A 21972-nucleotide genomic window follows, 5' to 3' on the forward strand; every position below is an offset into this window, starting at 1 on the left:
CAGTTTGTACTCAGTTAGTCAGTGATGATTCAAATAAGTTTTCAGTTGAGTCATTGATTTTGATTTACAGTGGAAGATTGTTCATTCGAACTCTCTTAATTCGAACTCACGGATAATTCAAACTAACATGCATGTCCCGTCCCATGCGTTTCTAGAGAGGAAATTCCCCGTAATTCAAACTTTGCATTATACAAACAAAGTTCTGGCCCACCTAGGGTTCAAATTAACGAGATTCCGTTGTTAATTATTTATGCCCCAACGCAGCGTGTCTGGGCATCTATTACTTGTACTGAGAAGTGGTAGACGCTGAAACAAACTACACACGATGTGATGAGAACTATAACACACATAATTGTTTTGTTAGCCGGGAAATGGCAAACAAAACAATATTATAGACAATTCATGCATTTTAATTGGCATCTATAGGTTACCCGTATTCTGGTACTGTGTTAAATTGATTTGTACTACCAATATTGTTAAGAATAAATGCAATCACAATCCTACCGCGCAAGTTTGCGTCACGCGAGATAACAATAACGAACAATTGATCGATGGAAGCTGCCAAGCCACTGCACTAAACCTTTTTCATCTTACTTCCTTCCCCTGCTGATGCTTTATCGCATTTCTGCTGCATAATGAAAGCGCCCACGTTGGAGATTCGCGCGCTTCTTACAGGTTCGAAGCACGCAAATACTTTTACGTTCCAAAATAGAAATAAAGAAAAGCTAGGTTCCCTATTAGCGCACCTTTACTTTTTGTACATTTCGCCATGTTCGATGACTGTGATCAAGTAAAAGCGGGAATACATGTGTGAAAATCTAACCAAGCAACGCACTAAAATCAAACAAAAAATAAATTCACTCTGAAAAAAAAAAGGAGAAAAAAAAGAAAACGATAAATACTAGGGCATTATTTTGGACACTTGCGGTTTGCGTGCAATCAGTTCGCTCGTTTCATCGAAATTAACGTAAAACGATTCTCGCATGTTTTGATATTTGTCAAATTTTCGGCTCGCCTTTTCGCCCATGCGTCTCAGCCTTTGAAATCGTTTCCCACCATGCGTTTCTGCACTGAGATGTTCGTTTTCGTGCCGCCAAAAACCTTCTGTAGACACAACACGCCCTTTGATTTCTCTCTTTCTCCTTTAGTTTATTGCATGAGCGTTTTATTGTAAACGGAGAACGACAGAAATCGCCGCGATTGAACGAACATCGCACCATGTGAGACGGCCGGGCTTAATGCTATTAAATTACGATACACGCGAGTTTAATACGTCGTTCTTCTTTCTCTCTCTCTCTCTCTAATTGCCGATAGCCTCGCCGTTCTCTGTGCCCGTTTGAAAGCCGCTTTTCCCTGTGGTGCCGTCGGAACTTCCTTCTTTCTTCCTTGCCGACTTTTCTACCCACTTCTTTGCCGACTTTATATACATCCCTTTAGCCGCTTCTTTTCTTTCTTTTTTCTTCTTTCTACTACGTTCTCGTGTCGGCGGTCGTGCAATAGAAGACCACGGAGTCGTCTTTTTAATAGGCGTTCAACGAGAGAACGACGTAATATGACTGGGCCGGAAGGGAAGGTTGTCCGCGTATATTGGTCCTGGCTAGGAGGATGTTCAACCCGCGCCCAGACATTTTACGAATGAGGATAAATGGACAGCTGGGCACGGTGCAGTGAGGAAGACTCCCCCGCAGAAAGCTCCGCAGTTGGAAAGTAATTTTCAGCTGCGTGGCAGCGGCCATTTGGGGGCCTCGTATTGTTTTAATTCCGGGCTACAACCACCGTATGTTGGGGTATATCTGAAACCGATAAATATATCTAAACCGCAAGGGGTTATCAAACAAAGAGCCGTAGATGCCTTATAGTTTGAAATCTCCGTGTTAGAAACAAACGAAGTTCGTTTAATGAGCGGGTTTGATATTCAAAAGCTCTAATATACCTATTGCTAAATTACCCAAGCGTCAAGTAGAATACAGGGATTGGTGTTGCACGCGCCGCATGCGGACACCTTCCCCGTATAAAAGATTCAAAGTAAGTAACCAAAATAAAGAGCTGACGAACGCGCGATCAAGATGCCATTTGCTTTAGGCTTTTGCTTTAGAACAGTTACTGTTTCAGACGCCGGCACGTGCGGCGCGTGGAACACCATTCCCGGCATTCTCCTTGATGCTTGAGTGATTTAGCAATAGGTCTATTTGAAAAAAGCGCAGCGAAGGGGCATCTTCGAACGTCCAGTAAACTATTAGAGGGTAGTATATACAAAAGCTAGTGCGGTCGAAACGAATTTCCTGCATGCTCGCGTGGAAGATTCTAACTAGATGAAAGTTCTGTGCTCTGAGTAGCAGCAATTAGCGAGCTGTCAATCAAGCGTAAATGTGTGTTTTTTTTTCTTTTCTCGCCTATTCATTAGCTCGGAAAATGTGCCGTTGGGAGGGGGAATCAATTCATTACGCCGTCTTGCCTTGTAGCCCACACCTGCAGCACACTTGGCGCAGCTGTTAAGCATCTTTTGCGTTGTCAAACTTGGTAAATTCCCTGAATGGTGTTCTAATTGTTAGCTAAAACAAAAATATACTAAACCCCAAATGATACTTTGATATTAAATTCAGATGATATTATTTATAAATATCTGGTCATAACAGTTTTGATAAATGATCCATTTGCAGCTAAAAAAGAAAGATAATGTTTTGATTTGATACTGCAAATTTACAATTGTTATATTGGCTTTACCATTATATATATATATATATATATATATATATATATATATATATATATATATATATATATATATATATATATATATATTTAATTGAATATTTATTATCAGATTTTACAACCCGAATGATCCTATATAATTGATAGAAAGTTCCATTATAAAACTAATTCAAAACAATCATTAGAAAGAAGTACAAAGTCGAATAATGTGGCTAAAGGAACTTTTTATTTTATAAGAGTGCTGCAAATTCTATGCATAATTCGTACCTGCTATCAAAGCTGTAACGTAGCAAAAGCTGTTTCGAGAAGAATCAAAAGCTAAAATTGCCTACGCATTTCCTTCGAACGGAAGCGATCGCCGAAGGTCTTATTTCTTCCTCGACTGCTCGGGTTACGCTCGGGCAAATGTTTAGTGTAGCTGAAAATGAACGACGCTGTATCAGCCCGTCGTCCAACGTTTCGTAGACACAACAGACTGCAAGAAAGAAAAGACGAATGAGACAGAGAAAGAGAGGAAGCGGCAATAAGAGAGAAAGAGAGAGAAAGCTAAAGAAAGATACAGAGACAGACATAAACCGCGAACCGAATACATCGAACCCGCTTTAAATAGGCACGTGCAACCGAAGCACCGCGGAAGCCAGCGAGCTCGCGCTGAAGGCGGAGCTTCTAGTCTCAGATTAAGGGTGAACGGAGTACTACATCTCGTAATTTATCGTGAAAGTGTGGCTAGGTGGTAAATTTGTCCTATGTCTTCATTATATGTTCGAAATATTTTCTTTTTCAAATTATTGAATCACAATTATTTTCTAGATTGTGAAAAAAAAAAGAAAAAAAAGAGACACGTTTTAGGTTACTAGGACGTTAAATATATCGAAAACAAAACCAAAAAGAGGTAGTAAAGTTTTGTTTTGACCTTGCTTTCATTCCCTCTTTTGCATAACCAAATGCCAAAATCGTCTGTCAATACCTCAGTCTCGGGTTTTTCACTAAAATATTTTTTTCTTTACTCTATCTTGAAAAAACAAAAAAAAAAAGAAGAAAGGAAAATGGTTCTTCCCGTTGGGGTTTTGGCTAATTTTTGGCTTTATTTGTAACTCTTGATTGAGGCAATTGTTTCCTTCAATATTTTCGCATACCAAAGCCGCCACCTGTCCTCACGGTCATGCTTTTAGCATGGTCTCGCAGTTTGTACCATGCCTCGAAGCTTTGCGATTTATCTAAAGTGGGATGAGTTAATTGGGGCCACGCTGAATATATATATATATATATATATATATATATATATATATATATATATATATATATATATATATATATATATATATATATATATATATATATATATATACATATATATATATATACATATATATACATACATATATATACAGCGTGGCCCCAATTAAGCTGTATATATATAGAGAGAGAGAGATTAAGAACGAGAAATATAACGAGCTAAAAATATAAAATAAAAAATTAGAAAAAAAAAACAGAAGAGAAAGTAGCAGAAAGATAGAGACAAATAGGAATGTCGCGAACCTGCCTAGGATTAAGGACAATTAGATCAAACTTTTTCGAACGTTTAATTCGAAACGAAAGTTCAACTAAAAAGTTTGACTTTTGTGCGCATGCTCAAAAATGAAAAAAAAAAAAAAAAAAAAAAATCTAGCTGACACGCGGCGGAGATTTTTTGGGTATACTGCTTCGTTGTTTTGCGTTGATAAATTGATAAAAGCATTACACCTACATATCGTTGTTTTAATGTTCCGCAAACATTGGCCAGCATTATATATTCAAATATAAAATAAGTTATTTAGAAATTATTTATTTCTGAACATTTTGAAATGTCTGCGTAGAAATCAAGCAACGTTCTCAGTGGGCCGAATTTCGTCAAACTCGAGGTTCGGCAAATGTTCGTAATATCGCTACTGACAAAGGGCGATAATGGGGGAGAAAGAGAGAGAAAAGAGGGAGAGACGCAAGAGGAGAGAGCGAAAGAGAAAAGGAATAATATTTCAGAGTAAAATATTTTCCAGTCTAGAGGTTGCACTATTCTGTATTTGTGTCTTGTGTGCGTGATTTCACAAAAAAAACAAAAAAAACAATTGTATACATATCTCGCACGTTTGCGTAAGCCGCACTTATATATTTTTACGACCGGCGAGGCGAAGCTGCATTGATTAGCATGCGTATGTATCTGTATTGTGATCGCGATACGTACACAAGCGGGAGTCAGTTTCACGATTCTCGTCAACGAATCAAACGAGAAATATAACCCCCGTGACAAATTTGCACACTTAAGTTCCGCACTTGAAGAGGAAGGAAAATAAAAACGCATGTAAGTCGCACCGTTGCCAACAACGAACCACCAAAAATTTTGTAAAAATAGCAAACAAAAATGTTGCCTTATACATTGGAGGATACGGTAATCCTGATGGGACTATTAGGGAGTTTTCGTGGACCGTTTTCGCCGTTCCGCAAGGCCCTCCGCAAGCCGCTACGATAGCGGGAACTCCGCAGTCAAGGCTATCGGCGCGCAAGCGCAGTAGCAACTTCTTCGTTGCGGAAGGCTTAGCGGAGGGGGCAACGCGGTCTACGAAAACTCCCTATTGTTGCGTGCGGAAGCGCGTCTCCAGCCGCATCCTGCCGGTGTCAGAATTCAAAACCGCTTCCTTTGTAGTCCAAAGGCCCACGGACGGTGGGAACTCGGCCAATGCTTCTTGGGCGAAGACAGACGATCTCGGCGGAAAGACAGCGGAAACTATATAGAGACAACCAACCCTACCGTGGAGCCGACATGGCGATCGCAGCCAGCGATGCAGGTGTGAGCCAGACCTACTTGCCAAGTGTAGCCCCGCAAGCTTGATCATTACTCTTTCCATCCTTAAAACAAAACACAGACAACAACATTTGTCTTAGGGGAGCAAAGTTGAACTTCGTCAAAGCAACCTTTCAGAGTCGTACAAATATATAGACACTAAACTTTCAGACGTCGCGCTGATGCGGTGGCGCTGTTGTCGGCTCTGCGCAAGCGCAGACGTTGTTTGTTTGTGAACATACTGACATAGTTCTATTTTTGTGAGCATACTGACATTGTTCTACTTTTTGCAACGTGCATTACAAAACAATTTCAAAGAATAATGAATGGTTCAGGTTATTTTCTTCAGCCATCCAGCCGCAGCCTTAGTCTAATAAAAAAAAAGTTTTCCAGGGATAAAATAAGTAATTTTCCCGGTCTGGCACCGCCAGCCTTGTGCCCGTTTCACGAGTGGTAGAACTTTATTGCACTGCCGCATTTCCCACGTGATTAAAGTGTAGATATAATTTTCTAATATGGTGGGTTTTCGATGACGCTCTGGAGGTTTTTAATTGAAGCCTTGTTTATTTTCACTAATAAAGTGTTAGTTAACACGTTTTACTTAATTACATGGGCTTATCGTGACAAACATCCCACCATATCATATCCCCCTGGCCGTAATAACTCCCCTGCACAGACAGCATTAGTGTACCTTCCACGGCTTTGTCTTTAAAATAAATATGTTAGAATCACAAACACCGTGTATATAAAATAGAATAAAAAACATACAAAACTGTTTGAGGCATTATAGCCCAATACAGGTCTTTTTTTTTTAATTTACAAATTTGTAAAAAAAAAAGAAGAAAAACAAAACGTGAAAGCTAAAGTAATGCAGTTTGTGCAGGTGAGTTATTCGGCCAGGGAGACACAACATGGGAGAAAAGTGCAAGAATAAGTCAGTTAATACATTCATATTTGTTCATTGGCTTTTTTTTAATTAACCTTCTACAGTAATGCTTAAAAAGCGCCGCGGGTCGTTTTTTTTTTTTTTTCTTGAATAAAAAATAAATCAGTCATTGAATATCAAGTTATGGTTCCAACCAGAAACTTGCTGAGCGCGTCATCGAAAACCCCTAAAGAAGTACATTTTAGGAATGTTTGGGGCGCGCGGTTGTGCGCAAAATTTACCACTCGTGCATCTGGCGCAAAACTAATGGCGCAAAAAAAAAACAAAAACGCCAAAACGTTTTTTTTTTTGTCTAGTATTATTCGTGTTTTTGCAACGCCTGCACGAGTGGTTACTTTAGCGCACCACGATGGTTCCCCCGCGCGCAGCAAAAATTTCTAAAATTTGCTTACTTTGTGGTTTTCAGCGACGCTCAAACAAGTTTCTAATGTAAGCTCTATGTTCATTTTCAGTTGTTAAAAGTTAATTAACGCATTCTAGTTAATTATCTGACTTTCTGTGACAATTAGCCCCCTATACTATTATCCCCCTGCACAGACCGCATTAGTGTAGCTTTCACAACTTTCCTAATAGAAACCTGTAAAGCCTATAAAAAGAAAAAAAAAGAAAAAAAAAAACACCTTGCATAGTATTATGTCTTGTGCAAGACCACCACCAAATCGAAATATCTTTGCAATCAATTCGACCCTTCATCATCTGCGGTGCACCCGCCCATTGAAGGCTTTTTGTTTAGGGAAGGAAGAAAAACCACTCTGGGCCCAAACTGGATCTTCTTGATGTTTATCTTTTTCTTTTTTCGATAACTGTTTTTTTAGATTTGAAATTAGTTGCGACGAGAAGGAGGTTAGGGTACTTTCCCGAAGTGAATATCGTCGGCGGGGAGGCGGTCGCTGCGATGCTTTTCGGCATTTGGCTATCGGCAGTTCCTGCATCCAAAGATTAAAGAGCTGGCCAGAGACTTTCCTCGTGACGTGGTCTTATATACTAACCGATATTCCTGAATAACGAGCCACCCTTCCTTCGCAGCCTATACCTGGCCACAGCCCGCAAGTACCCTAGAGATGAGAGAAAGAAAAATAAAGTTATAAAACAGTGTTTATTCAGAAACCAGATTCTTTTTAACTGTTTTTGCAATATAGACAAGAAGAGGAGAAATATATTACTGAAGAACATTAAAATTAAAAAAAAAGAAGTCAGTGTGGTGGTGTTACTATACACCATGCTGATGAAGGTGGCAAAGTATTGCCATGAAAATGAACGTCTGCACAGTTTGGAAGCAACTGTGGTCTTTTGCAGATAAAAAAGAAAAAAGAAATCAGGGCAAGCCCCTCCTTAATTAAAGCTCTCTGCTCGCCATGATTGGTGGATTCGTCCTCACCACTCACCTCCTCTCCAGCGTTCGCTTCGATAAAGTGGAAAGAGGGGAGGAGTTTTGGGGAGGGGCTTGTCCTGCTTTACTTAACCTGCAATGGACTGTAAAAACTAGTTTAAGAGTGGTTACTCAAAACACTATTAAGGAACGCTGCGGATAGCTCGTACGGAGAAGAGAAAATGGCAACACGAGGCATGTAAAAGGCAGGGGGAAATCGTTGCGTATAACTGTGCTTGCTTCTCCACATTATTAAGTCAGGTAATCATACGTATATGAGGGGGAGGAACGCCTCTAGATTACCTAGATCAGGAGCCGTCTAGAAAAAAAGAATATTTAATGTTTGTTTGTTTGAGAGAAGGTGGCTACTCTGCTACCGCCTAAAGCCCATGTACGTATAAAGGAAACGCGATTCATTGTTCAAAATGGTCCTCCTCTCCGGCGTCTTCGCCCAGAAATGGCGCCCAGCAGCCAGGGGGAGAGAAAGGCTGGGAGAGGGGGAATCGCGACACTCTTCCCTTTTCATGGGCTTTTCTACCAGCCATTGTTGTCTCTGCTCAGCTGCTCCAACGTTTTTCCACGAGACTGACCCCGAGCGAGCATACGATTGAATCTCCTCCACTTTCCTACCTCCTCATCCCAAACGACAACAACCCCAGTAGTCCGTTGCAACTCTAGAAGGTAGGGCGAGTGTAAGACGGGCTGGGGAGGAGGAAGCAGACGGAACGCTAAAGAGAGAATGAGGTTTCGCCCTCTCCTCTCCAGCGTTCCGTCCGCTTCCTCCTCCCCGGCCCCGTCTTACCCTCGCCCTATACCTTCTTGAGTTGCAACGGGCTATAGACTGAGATAAGTAGCAAAGTAAACGTTCTCTAGAGCACGGAAACGAAAAAAGTAGTTTGTGCAACCATGTATAAAGTATACGCAAAGATAAGGGCTTGCAGACCGCACTGCGCGTTGCGTTTATCTTCTCACGTTGTCCACAATCAAGACATCGCTCTTCTGCACCACTGATCTCCACTAGAGGGCTGGATGGTGCATTGAGCAAACAGGCATGAAGCCGCCGGAACTAAGCGGCTTGTCCCGGAAGTGAGCGCTTGACGGGCTTTTCAGCTCTTCCGAGTGTTGGTTCAAACAGTTTCCAAGGCGTCTAATTTACGATTGTTATCTCAAGAGGGAGCCTTGCTGTTGCTCGATGACAGCTCATGCAGGCCCAAGAGGCCTTCTGGGGAGCCATTAATTTGATGTGTGAGAAACTCGAGACTCCATGTGCATGCCCCAAGTTTAAATGCCTCATTCGCAAGATTGAATGTGAAAATGGATTATTAAACCCACAAAGAAAAAAATGCAATAAAGCGTGAACCAAAACATAAAGTAAGTGCACTATAAAGCTCAGCGGACCTTCGAGTTCCGGGACCAACATCGGACTTTCTTCACTCGCTCCCGGCTTGGAGTGCGGCTAAGCACAACCCAGCCCCACGTAGGTGCTTTTAAGCAGCTGTGAATGGGCGCCGCTATTGCATACCTTCAGTCTTTGTTTCCTCTTCTTCAATTTAGTTCACTTCATCATTACCACATACAGGTCAGGCTATTGCCATTTTAGATTCTATTCCGTCCTTTTCCCCAGCATTGACCTTTGTGGAGGCTTGTCAACGCCCGTTTCAGCGGCTTAATATCTCGGTAATACCAGAGCCACTAAATGAGCTAAGCTTAGAGCATCGGCACTCTGTTACCCGATATTGTTGTGGGCGCCGCCATCTTGGTGCTTGTGCAGAGCGGACGCAAAAGCCGATTGTCAGGACTCAAAAGTGCGACTTCCTCAGCAGTAGATTCGATGTTAAAAAGGTTACGTAACATTGCTTTTTGGAGGCCGAAAAGCGTTCCCTGTGATTTCAGATAAAGCTTCAGATAACTGGCCTCCACGATTTTTGAGCCCCAAGATGGTTAAGTGTCGTTACTCTGAAGCGCAGCTTATTTAGTAGCACTAGGTAAGACAAGAGAAGGTCAGCAATGGCGGCTGTAATCTGGCGCTTTTTTAAAGCGTAGAGATCAGTGTTCCGCACCACGCCTGGCACGTAATTGTCACTGGTGCATCGGATGTTGCCAAAACTTAATAAGCAAATTGACGGTCAGTAAAACGGAGGTATTCAATGTATTGCCGAGGAGATTGAGCTATCAGAGGCGCTTTGTTTAGCTTACTGTGTTCAACAGAGCTCGGTGTTTACCCAACGCAATGCCCGTGGTCTAGGTACTTAACGTCATCCTCCTCGGTCGAGCGCGGGGCACATAATCGACACGAGTGCTAAGCCAGCATTCGGCTAGGGCTCGTGCTCAACCGGCGCTTCACCGGCTGAACCCGAGCCCCAATCGAACGTTGACGCAGAGTTCGGCCACGTCAGCCGGGTGCCGCGTCATAAACACCAACAAAAAATTCACGTTGCCGTCCCCATTAATTTAGTTCTCAACTTAGCCGCTAGGGGCGTACGAAGACTTCGGTGAAGTAGACGCTTTGGCTAGGTGGCGCGAGCTGCCGCCCGATGAAACGAGTTCAAACCACAGCCGTAAATGTAGAGAGTTTGGCCATTCGTTGGGAAGTATAGGAGACGAATGAGGAGGCGCCATTGGCCAAAAGCGGGCTGGGCGTGTTCCAGGGCGTCTTCAGAAATTCGAATGTGACCAACCAGAAGCTGGAAATAATACCCTGGCGGTGGTCGCGAGAAACAAACCTGATAACTGCATTGGAGTAACCCTCAATGGCTGAAAATATGGTACACGTGATGTTTCAATCAATGTTAATCTAAAATGATGGTGGAAAGGTGCGACTAGCGGAACGATCGACATGATCCGTACGCCAAGCGCCCAGGGCCGGGAATCTGCCGTCCGAACAATCACACTCTGTCCGCGCACAACAGAGTTGCGCGGCGCATTCGTTTCTTACATCTTTCTGCATGATCATGATCAAAACCAGGGCCGTAGCTAGGGGGGGGGGGGGGGGGGGGGGGGGATAGGGGGTTTTGACCCCCCCCGAAATTTTTTTCTGTGTACGGCCCTGGTCGGTGCACTGGCAGCCAGCCGATTTTAATTTCCACCTCTGCGCACGCGCAGTGGCGCCGGTCGGCTACCGGGTACCAAACCGGGACCGGATCTCCGGTTTGCTGTAACTCTCCATTATATGCCACCGATGCACATGATTCATAGGCGAAAATAAGACGATAGACACTTTCAAAATGGCCGCCGCTGTCCCCGAAACCCCCCCCCCCCCCCCCCCCCCGAAATTTTTTTCTGGGTACGGCCCTGATCGAAACAACACGTGCACCCTATTTTCAACCACGAAGAGTTACTACACTTCACTCTAACGCGTTTATTAAAACCATATACGAGCATAGACTTTTGATCAGAACTGTTTGCCGCTACCACCGCTAGGGGATTCTTTTCGGCTTCTGGTTGGTCAAGAGAGCATGCCAAGCCGTCTTCCCGGCTCTGCCGCACGCCCTGACTCTGCCCGCACCTCCCATTGACCAAACTCTCTCAAAACACGGCTCTGGTTCAAAGGTATCCATCCATTCATCCTTCCGAATTCAGCTTGGAAGTTTCTTTCTTTTTTATTTTGCAATCTCGCTCGACGTGGATATTCGCTATCATGCATCCAAGCACCGAGCGCACGTCGCGAATCACGCATTACGTCCCTCTGCTTCTTGCGACAGCGTGATAATGTCCCGTGTGTTGAAAGAGGTCCGTTGCGTTGCAGATGACGGAAGCATACGTAAGTGTTCAAAGTAAGGAAAAGCGGCACATGCCGGGAATCGGAGTGTTCAAGAGTGATCTTCCCAGGGGAAATACAACGGCACTCCAGTTTTAACCAAGAGACGGAGATCATTCGGGGTTTCCCTACAGTTTGTCGAAGAATTGCCGGCCACATATCAGGTGCCATAATTTTCGAACGTAAAAAAAAGTTTTTGGTAGACCGCGTTTTCCCCTATGCTAAGCCCTCCGCAACAAAGAAGCCCTTACTGCGCCTGCGCGCCGATAGTCTTGGCTGTAGAGTTCTGGGTATCGTAGCGGGTCGCGGAGGGCATTGCGGGACGCCGAGAACGATCTACGAAAAACTCCCTATAGTGACGCCACGTGACGTAACGATGCGTCACGCGACACGTTTAAAATCCGTCGCGTATCGTCGTCGTCGTGGCGTCAGGGGCCGAAATTCACCGAAGAAATTCTTCCGCCAAATTTAGCGGGCCCAAAACCTACACACAAACAGACCCGGGCCCTCCACCGTGAAACCACGCCAGTAATGGCCACCAGGGAAGTTTTGGACTTCTAGGAGCTCCAATTTGACCGAAGTCCTAATACGGCTGAAACTTGCAATTTATCCCAATTGCGCCCTCATGGCTTCCACGGAGGGGCGTGATACGCACTAAGCCCCAACATTGGCCAAGGCCAGCAGCGTAGTGTTCTTCCGCATTGTCCTCAGTTGCTCTGTCCGTACGCCGTTGACATCCCAAGTGTGTCAAGTACGAGAGACGCTTTCCTCCTTCCCCTCTACCGTTTCATCGCCCTTTCCCTCTACCAGCTGTCTCTGCGCATATCGACGCTGGTTTTCTATACGGAGGAGATGCACTGATCCTATGACCGATTGGCAGTGCGACGGTGAAACTGGGTCAATTCAAGGAACGGTAGAGAACACTAGGGATCTTTCCCTGGCAATATATAGCGCTAGAAAGCCGTGATATTGCAGGTAAAATAGTTCCTGCTGTTGTTACATCCGTTTCTTTTTTATGTTTGGTGTGCGATATGTAAGGAAGGTAAATCGTTTAATTTAAACATAGTTTTTTTGTTGTTTTTTTTGTGCCAGCGTTGCATTACGACGCTATGATCGGTGCGAATAACTTTGACTTATTGAGATTAATTGCGAAATCTACTAACACACAAAAATAGTGGTGGAACAATATAGCCAAAAGTGTGCCTCAGATAGCTTCAAAACTTGCCGTCCTCGGGCATTCGGCATCATGATATTTAGCGAGTTACAGTTATAAAATGCCCTTAAAAAAACTTTGAGATAATGTTTCCGGACATGTGACAGTGCATTGACACCATTTCTGTTTAATCGAGGCTGAACACCCTGAGGACACGAATAAATTAACCTCATTAATCGATTCCTCGACAGTTCCAGCTGTTCAAGCGACCAGTAACGTCCGTCCGTCTGACCTGCATTCCGTGCAATTAAAGCTGTTATTACGTCAAAAGTCCTTTCTGTGGCACAGATTTAGAAATATGGTTTCCATTTAGCAATAGCTATCTAGCGTTTACAAACAAACATTAACGATTATACATCATGACTGCCGACTCCTAAAAGTGCATGACTCGTTTCCAGATCTTTTTCTTCAGGATCAAATGTACTACAGTGGGCACCACGGTGGCTAAACTGGGAGGCATCAAAACGACTTGTTGAAAGAAGCACATTAGTTTAATAAGGCCGGGGCAAGTACTAAAGGGCTCATGAAGTCACAATTTCATCGTTCCAGCTTAGAGAAATTGTGCAGCGCTCAGAAAGTCGTCAGGCGACGAGAGATCACAAAAAAAAAGTCTTCAAGTTCAATCGTAGTTATAATTAGTGCTCCTTGGGAGTTATTTATGTTGCCGCAACTCTAACTGCCAAGAAACGTTTGCTTCCTAACTATCTGGCACGTATTTAATAAACGGATATATTCGCTGGTTAAGAGATATATAATGACAACGAGGTCGATTGACAACGAGGTCAATTACCGCGCTATGAAACACATTACATGATAAAGAAGTGTGAGCTATAGTGTACACCATTGAACGACAGTGCAAAATGAGTAATGACATTGCAGAATCTCTATATTTTGCAACAACAAATGCAGAAGCTCTGGCGTTCATATTTAGTTTAATGTATCAGGGATTCTGAGTAATTATGATTGCCCATAATATATACACACACGCACACACACACACACACACACACACACACACACACACACACACACACACACACACACACACGCACACACACACATATATATATATATATATATATATATATATATATATATATATATATATATATATATATATATATATATATATATATTACGTAGCTCGTAATTCTCTACTAGGAATTATTTCACTGCTGATACCACTCATTCTAGATTGTAAATTAAAAAGGGGTTGTAATCTGTTCAGCGTCATAGATAACATAATAACGTTACAAGACCAACCAGAGTCATAAATACTAAATCATAAAACAAAGTATGCCCATGAAAAGCGTCAGTGTACACATTGCCTTCTTCGTAGGAAGCATAAACTCGGTGAGTTACGCGGATACATTCTCCGCAGCAGAAGCGGCTTCTATGGTTTTTCACTGAGCGGTGTTCCGATAAACGGTTCGCTGGTGGGTTGGAGTGTACCGTAAACACGCTTTATCTTTCTTTTATCTCCTGAAGGAGTCAAGATAGCAATGCGACCGGGGCCATCTTGAATCCTCGCAGAAAACGTTACGTAGTTTCGCCACGAAGTGTTTCGATGCGTGGCCGCGTGGAAATGGGCCTCCAGCACCAACGTTTTATTACACAAGCTGCGCCTCCCGGGTGCCCTTTAGCCCCTGAGTAGTGCGGAAAAATACCGAAAGGTGGCCCTAGCTGGCATGAAACGAATGAAGTTGTGACCGGATGCTTTCATGAGACTGGTGGCGCAGTGGGGTAGTAGGTGTAGGTGCCAAAGTTGCAAAAAAAATGGGCGGTAGGCATGCAAGGATTGGCAGCGCCACCTTGTTAATGCTGGACACCTAATAAACCATTACATATAAATAAATATAGATTATGCGAACGATGAAGACTGTTACGAAGGAGGAGACAGGATAAGCAATTTTATTACTATAGCAATTGAATATCCTTAACAAATACGCACACTTTTACTGATAGGGGAAAAATAAGAAAAACTGTGTCTCTGAGAAAGATTTTGTTGACAAAAACGTTACACCGTCTTGCCCAACAACCGCTCAGTTTTTACACAGGTATACTGATGTGCATCAAAATTTCTGCGAAGTAGAGACCAACTCATGTTTATAAACAAACCGGAGCGCCCCTAGCGGACGCGACCGGCGCCGCGCATGCGTGATGGAGTGTGGGGAAGAAGTTCGCCGTCGCCCATAAACAAACCATTGGAAGGCGATGTGGTCTGTGATGGTGCGAGTCCCCGTGCTCTTTATCGCGTTGGAATTGTTGATTCTACGTCCTTCTAGCAATGTATGACTACTTCAGCGGCCTCGGCAAAATTAACGAGGCTCGTTACACCGCAAACCTTCGCGTGAATAATGTGACATGCGGCGATTCATTTCGCGTGGACGCCGCAGAATGGACGCGAAGGCCTGACTCGCACGATAAGATTCTGCTCGCTATTTTCAGTCACGACGTCACTCGGGCTGCAAAAGTGTGAACTGTAGCTGAGAGGGTCGACGTCGTTACTAAAAATCGCAAGCAAAATCGGTCATTACGAGTCGGTGATCGCCACTGGCAACAAAAATCAACATCTCCTTGTATCTACTGTTTACACTCAGCCCACTTACCCAAACCAACCTTCAAACTTAAAAGTCTTTTGAGACCTGCACTTCCTTCTTATCGCAATTACAGGGTCAGCGTTCGGTCTACGGGCGGCTGTCATTTGAACAAGCAGACGACAATAAGCAGAAACGTTTAAAAGAGCAGACGCCAGTTTGAGCTTGAGGGCGCGCTGAACATATATCAGCAGGTGGTTCGTACAACTTAGCGGTTTTCCCGCGTTCATGTTGAAACAAAACAAATATACCTGAAGGAGGTATCCGTGAATACAACCCAAAGTGCTTCCCACACAAGCAGTCGTGATCCGACGGCGCCTGGTTTTTATTTTTTACAGCACCTATCAGCGTTCTCGGACGAACCGAGCAGGCAGAAACATGAAAAATGACCTTCAAATATTTCCCGACTCTTGGTACAGTCCCAGTAGTAGCTGCGTTTTGAGAAGAAGGCAGGTTTTTGTCCGGTTTCTTCCAAAGTAACAAAAGAATGCACCTCCCGCGTGGTTACTTCCGCCCACAGCCCAGACTGGAAGTGCGCCCGACGCGCCACCACCGCGCCGGACATAACAGAGCTGAGTTTGTGCATTTAGCATATATTTATGCAGGGTGCTCAAAATAATTAAGATTTAGATTTCTAGTAGATTTATAGAATGCATGACATAGTCAGACTGAATACGAAAGTACCACTATTGGCATTTTATTTTATACTGTTTACAACAATAAATGTCTTATAAACCCACTCCGGGAATACCAAAATTCAAACATACATGTGTAAACATTCTTTTTTATATATATATATATATATATATTTTTTTTTTTGAAAGTTAAGTATTCGGGTGATAATAGTAAGCGCAGACTCTCTTGGCTGGCTAATGTCTAAAACGCCGCAACATTTTTAAGGCGTTAGCTGGCCACATTTGATGTCACGAGATATGTAATCATATTTACATAAAAACTCCTCAATTTTTTTTGTGTGAACACAGCAGTTAGTTTTTATACAAGTTTTATTAAAAAGTCTGATAGAGTAAAAGCATGTTTATGCAATTTCTCACGTGGTGTGTCTCTCTTAACGAGCATTAAAAACTGTCGCATACTGGTTATAAAATACAACTATTCGCAACCTTGTTTTAGTGTAAAATACGCTAGGACAAAATACCAGGAAGCTTGCACATAATTCATCGAGCAAAAAAAAGTAGTTGCTTGTATAGAACGTAAATTTGATGAAGGTTTAATTTTGAAAAACCTAGCCCACGATAATCCTGGATGCAAGAACAAAAGATATGATGCGAGAGGGAACAAAAAATGAACGGATGTAGGAAGTCAAACAAGAGAAATACTTAAGATTTGAATAATTGTGATTTTCGTCTCGCCCCCCCCCCTTTTTTTTCCCCCTTTCCAAAAAGAATATATATATATATATATATATATATATATATATATATATATATATATATATATATATATATATATATATATATTTGTTTTCAAAATTGGAAGTAGGAAAATGTCTGGTTCCTTCTTGTCTCCTTTAGACAAACCGCGTCCAGCTGAGACGCCGCGCAGTGTTGCGCACAGTTACACAACCGCTATATTTAGCGGAATCACGTCCCGCTAAATTTAGCGAACGATGCTTATCCGATACTGTAACGTCACGCGACTCCATTACATAACGTGAACCTTTGACGTCATGTCATACTCAAAATTCCAGCTAATGCAAAAAAAAAAAAAATCTCGGCTAAATTTAGCGGATAAATTTTCCCGCTAGATTTAGTGGGCCACGACGTACGCGAAACACACACATGGAATTCGCTGCCAAGCCTTGCCAATAACTGCTATCTACATAAAAAAAAAAAGATCATCCCATATTGGTTTACGACAGAAAATATATAGCTGGACGTGGGAAACCATCTCAAATATAAAGGTTGAGAATTCCCCGCAGTTCGCGCTCTCAATTCGCGATGGAAGCCCAATAGATAGGCCATTTCTAATTTGTCCTCCTTGGCACGTTTTGCAAAAACCAGTTTTGGACCTGCCGCTTGCAGTGCGCCAAATCGCGTTCCCTGGCTGTACACTTTCTTCCCGGAAAAGGGTGCGTTCATTCTTCCTGGTCAGTTTTGTCATAGTCTAATCGGAATTCCTCTCGGGTGTCCGCACAGCAAACGATTCTATGATCGTCGACTGCGTGACGCCGTCTTAAGCGTCTTTCACGGCATGTGGTCTCTTCGCAGCCCTTTACATTGACAAGGAGGAAAATTCCGCGGGAGGTTTTGTTGAAGCGACCGAATTTCGCCCAGAGTAATTCTTGCGCCGCTTTCTATTGAGACACTAGAAATCTAAAATTATTAATATCTGAACATTCATACACACACACACACAAAAAAAAAAAAGGAGATGGAGTTGCTTAAAAAAATAACCACTTCTTCCGTATTGCAAGTGGTTACACTTTAAAGCCTTGGAACGTTAGAAATATTAACATATAAGCTTTTACGTTAACGTCAACATCTTAAAGAGGACGGAGTGGCTGGTATTCTGAATTTATTTTGTATTTTAATATAATAAATTAAAATATAATTATTATGTTTACCTTCCTACCTACAGTTTTATTTCAAAAACACTGCAATAATTTACGCTTTTCTTAGACCGAGGAGTTCTGGGATAAACCTGACAAAGACAAAAAACCAAATCTTGTTTCTCTAGCCTTGAAAACTTCTGAAGAGATGGATGAATAGTCATGACTGGACCCTTCGAATCTATAAACAGCAGGTACTGTCGTGTCGTGGCCATTTTTATTATCCACTTTGAATATTTCTTTAACTTGAAGTACCTAAGAAAAGTTTGTTTTGGGGGTATCTTTCATTGCGCTTTTGAGGATATCAGGTCGACATGTATAATATTCTTTAAAAAAAGACGTTAGCAGCACCACATACGGTACTTGGCCAGCTGGCACGCACATACAGCATGTTTTCTTCCAACGATTCCACAGTGTTGACAAGATTTTTTGAAGGCGACTATTTTCAAAGAGCTATTTTCGAAGACGCTGTTGAGATTTCGTAGAGAAGTGCGCATGGCTATATGACAATCACGCTCGAAAGACTTCTCAGGCTGATGATTTATGAGGCAGAGAAAGGAAAAGTGAAGAGCGAAATGTATTGCAAGACGCTACAGCTGCGAGAATCGTGCACGACTTGCGTTGTCGACGACTGCACCTTTTGTGCATCGCACGCAAAATAATCAAACGGAGTCGGTTTGCACTTGTCACTTGCCAGCATCCACGAAGTTGTATGCCGGTTTAAATTTTAGAATCTAAAAATTAAAGTAAAGAGTTTTATGCGTTGCTCGGCCATAATAAAGTCAAAATAAACAAACACAAGACCAACTAAGATTACGTAAAATGCAAGAGAGTTAGATTGAGATTAGAACTTGATTCATATTTATTTGGAGAGCTTGGGTATTTCAACCAGTTCTTAGATGGATATCTATTCTGAGTGCGGTCGAGTTACTATTCAAAAGAAAGTTTGCTGATATTTTTCAACTGACATTCCTCAAGTTAACTCCGTTTTCACAACTGTATAAAAGCCAGCATTTTGTAAGTCCCGTTTATTTTAATTTTAAGGAAGCAGCATTCCATAACTTTCGGATACCGTCTTTAATCACCGTAATGGACAGATCGAAACATTTTAACATTCAGCAAGACAACTTGGTGAACAAATATGACGACATTAAAATGGATGCGCTCTTTCATTAGAGTTCTGAAATTAGAAGGAGCGCCTAAAGAAGACTTGAAGAATTCCAAGTGCAACTTGTGACGACCAGATAAGCTTGAAAAATCTAAGGATGGCATGCTGGAAGAAAAATATCGAATCAACATTTCAGTTAAGAAGGACTTACAGAAAACACTCGCAAGGACGGTACACGTAAAGTTCCCCGCGTAATGCGCCAACCTGCCAATAGGCTTTCATGAGACTATCTTAAACAAAATGTTTTATTTTTCTTGGAGCAAGCCGAGCTTATCTGCAGGGCAGCCTTTTGTTTCTCTGCTTGCCTAATTTACAAGAATAGTACCTCCGTCTTAATAGTATTACTCAAGTCTCCTCTGCAATCTCTAGGTGTAATCTTAAACCAGAAATCTCAATACGAGATTCCAGGATGAAGGGTGCCGACAGCTACGGAGTTACGAATCTCCCGAAGGCCAACTGCGTTAATGTTCGTTGTTACCATGGAGAGTTCGCCGAATAGTTCTGAAAATTGTATCGCGCCTAAAGGACCGCAATAAACTTTGAACCGCCACCCAGACCACTGATAGTAGATTATTTCGTCCACTCAGTCAATTCAGCAAATGAACATTCTCGTGTTTTCCGGGGAAAGTTCGGCAACCTCTATGGCTATAAAGACACAGAGAAAGTTCCACTGAGGCCCGGTGAAAGTTCATTAACCTTTATGGCTATAAAGACACAGAGAAAGCTGCGATTACGATCAGCTTATGCTGTGAATGGTAATAAAGTGCTGAATTACTGTTTGAATTTCACGCCAAGCGACATCAGTCGTTTGCTCCCCGCGAGTCTATTAACCAACGCGCAAGCGAGCGTCGACCTTCAAAAGATGACTCAAAAAAGTGCTGGAACACGGTTAAAAATGGAGTCAACTTTCCCTGCCAAGTCGACGTTTTGAGTTCTCAGTTTAAGCGCGGGCGTTGTGATAACACCCCAGGACAGGGGTGAGCGTGAAACAGGAGCGCTGCAGACGATTGCCGGTGTCAAATCAGAGTATACGAGGCAATGGCGCTTGCTGACAAGAAACCAAGAGCACGAAGAACGCGTTTTTTGTTGTTGTTTTTTCCCTCCTAAAGCCGAGATGAAACTTGGTGTGGAGACGTCTTCTGTTGATTGCATTGTTTTTTGAAGGCTTTTTTTTTTTTCCCCATTCAGTGGTCCGGAATAATGATACGATGGCTGTTTGTTTGGTTCTATACACGTCTTTCAAGGTAAAATAAAAGATACAGTCTTCGGTTTAACTTCGATTTCTGATAATCCCCGTAACAACATTTTAGAATGATGCTATGTAGTCAGTAAGAGCTTAGGTTTGTAGCGATAATTATGGTTGATTATTTGATTCAATCAATCGATGGTTTTGCTAGAGTAAATGAATGATACCGTTTACTGGATGCCTTCCGCGTAACCTAAGGGGTCGTTTCCAGCCGGCATACTTTACGGGGCTAATTTGTTCTTACGCATTTTTCGCTAGTTCATTTTGTATGTTGCTCACCTGCTGAAATTGAACATATTTCGGTGAATGGGACTAAACCCATATATTTCCGTGCACGCAGATCTTCGGCGGCGCGTCCTTCGCCCACTACCTCTTCACCGACAACAAAGATGTGTTTGCGGTCACATTCTGCTGGGGCATCGGAGTCATGCTGGGCATCCAGACTGGCGCCGGAGTGTCCGGTAAGTTCGACTGAGTGCCGCTGAAAATGATTATGCAAAACACAAATTCATGTTGTTTTTTTTTGTTTTTGTTTTGCAGGGGTGGCCGTGACGTTAGAACGCCGAGCTCTTATTTGCTCTGATAGGGGGTAGACCTCCTGACAGCTTGCTTTGAAGTCTACCTACTATCCTTCAATCAGAGCCAACCAGACCTCGGCGTCCTGACGTCATCACAACCCCCTGCAAAACAAGCAGACGAAGTTGTGCTCCGCGTATAACTACAGCCACTTACAGATTAAGAAACACAGGGCGTGGTTTATGATGTTAATGCATTTTTGCTTCGTGATCGGTTCCTCGGCGTTCTTAATCGCAGTGATGTGATTGGCCTAAGCCATTTTGGAGCACCTTTCGTAGCAGCTAGACAGTTTTTCGGAGCGGCAAAAGTGACTTTTGGAGCAGATATTCTTAGAAAAATAAAAATAATAGTTTTAAGTGCTGTACAAACGAAAGGACATTTTGTGTTGTGTTGTGTTCTGATGTGACGTGTTGTGTCGGAGCTTGCTGTTAATGTTTTTACCGCTGAGACACCCTACAAGTACAGAGTGCTGTAGGCATCGCCGAGCAATTCCGAAAAACCGCTGGCCACCGTTTTACTGATTCCCGACGTGCCAGAATTTCGTCAAAAGTAGGCGAACGTAAAGCAATGAATGTCAAGTTTCCCGGCTGGTGCCTCTGTCGTGCAATCATGTTCGTCGCATGCAGGTGAGGGCAACTTCGGCAGGCTTGCGGGTAGTCGTGCTTCGTTGTGCGAGCGGAGACAACGGCTGTTCGATCGAAACCATGTCACTCCGCTCCGTCGCCAACTGATTCCCAAAATTGTATGCAAAATAAAAACTGTCGAGCATAAAAAAAAAAAGGAAAGTCTAACGGCGCGTGTTTTCCAGGCCGGCAAACAAGATACAATCTAAACACAAATACACACACACACACACACACAAAAAGAAAAAAACAGAACCGGGGCGCGTTGATGCAAGACATCGCGAGCCAGGGTCAAAACGTTCTTGGAGCGCTTTGTGCAACGACGGAACTCGAGAAAAACAAGCGCGCTGTGCGGGTTCAGCGTGCAGACAGTGCCTT

At 42.8% G+C, this 21972-nt stretch overlaps 1 protein-coding gene across 1 annotated transcript in view; it reads left to right on the plus strand.

Annotated features, from left to right (window-relative positions):
• The window catches only part of LOC8028465 (aquaporin-7), a 51062-nt gene that overhangs the window by 8710 nt on the left and 20380 nt on the right, over positions 1-21972 (plus strand). The window contains exon 2 of the mRNA XM_029989269.3: positions 20736-20856. Coding sequence (XP_029845129.1) covers positions 20736-20856 — 121 coding nt within the window. The remainder of the gene's footprint in view (positions 1-20735; positions 20857-21972) is intronic.

Source organism: Ixodes scapularis, unplaced genomic scaffold (genome assembly GCF_016920785.2).
Source record: "Ixodes scapularis isolate PalLabHiFi unplaced genomic scaffold, ASM1692078v2 PGA_scaffold11__112_contigs__length_91849675, whole genome shotgun sequence".
NCBI lineage: Eukaryota > Metazoa > Arthropoda > Arachnida > Ixodida > Ixodidae > Ixodes > Ixodes scapularis.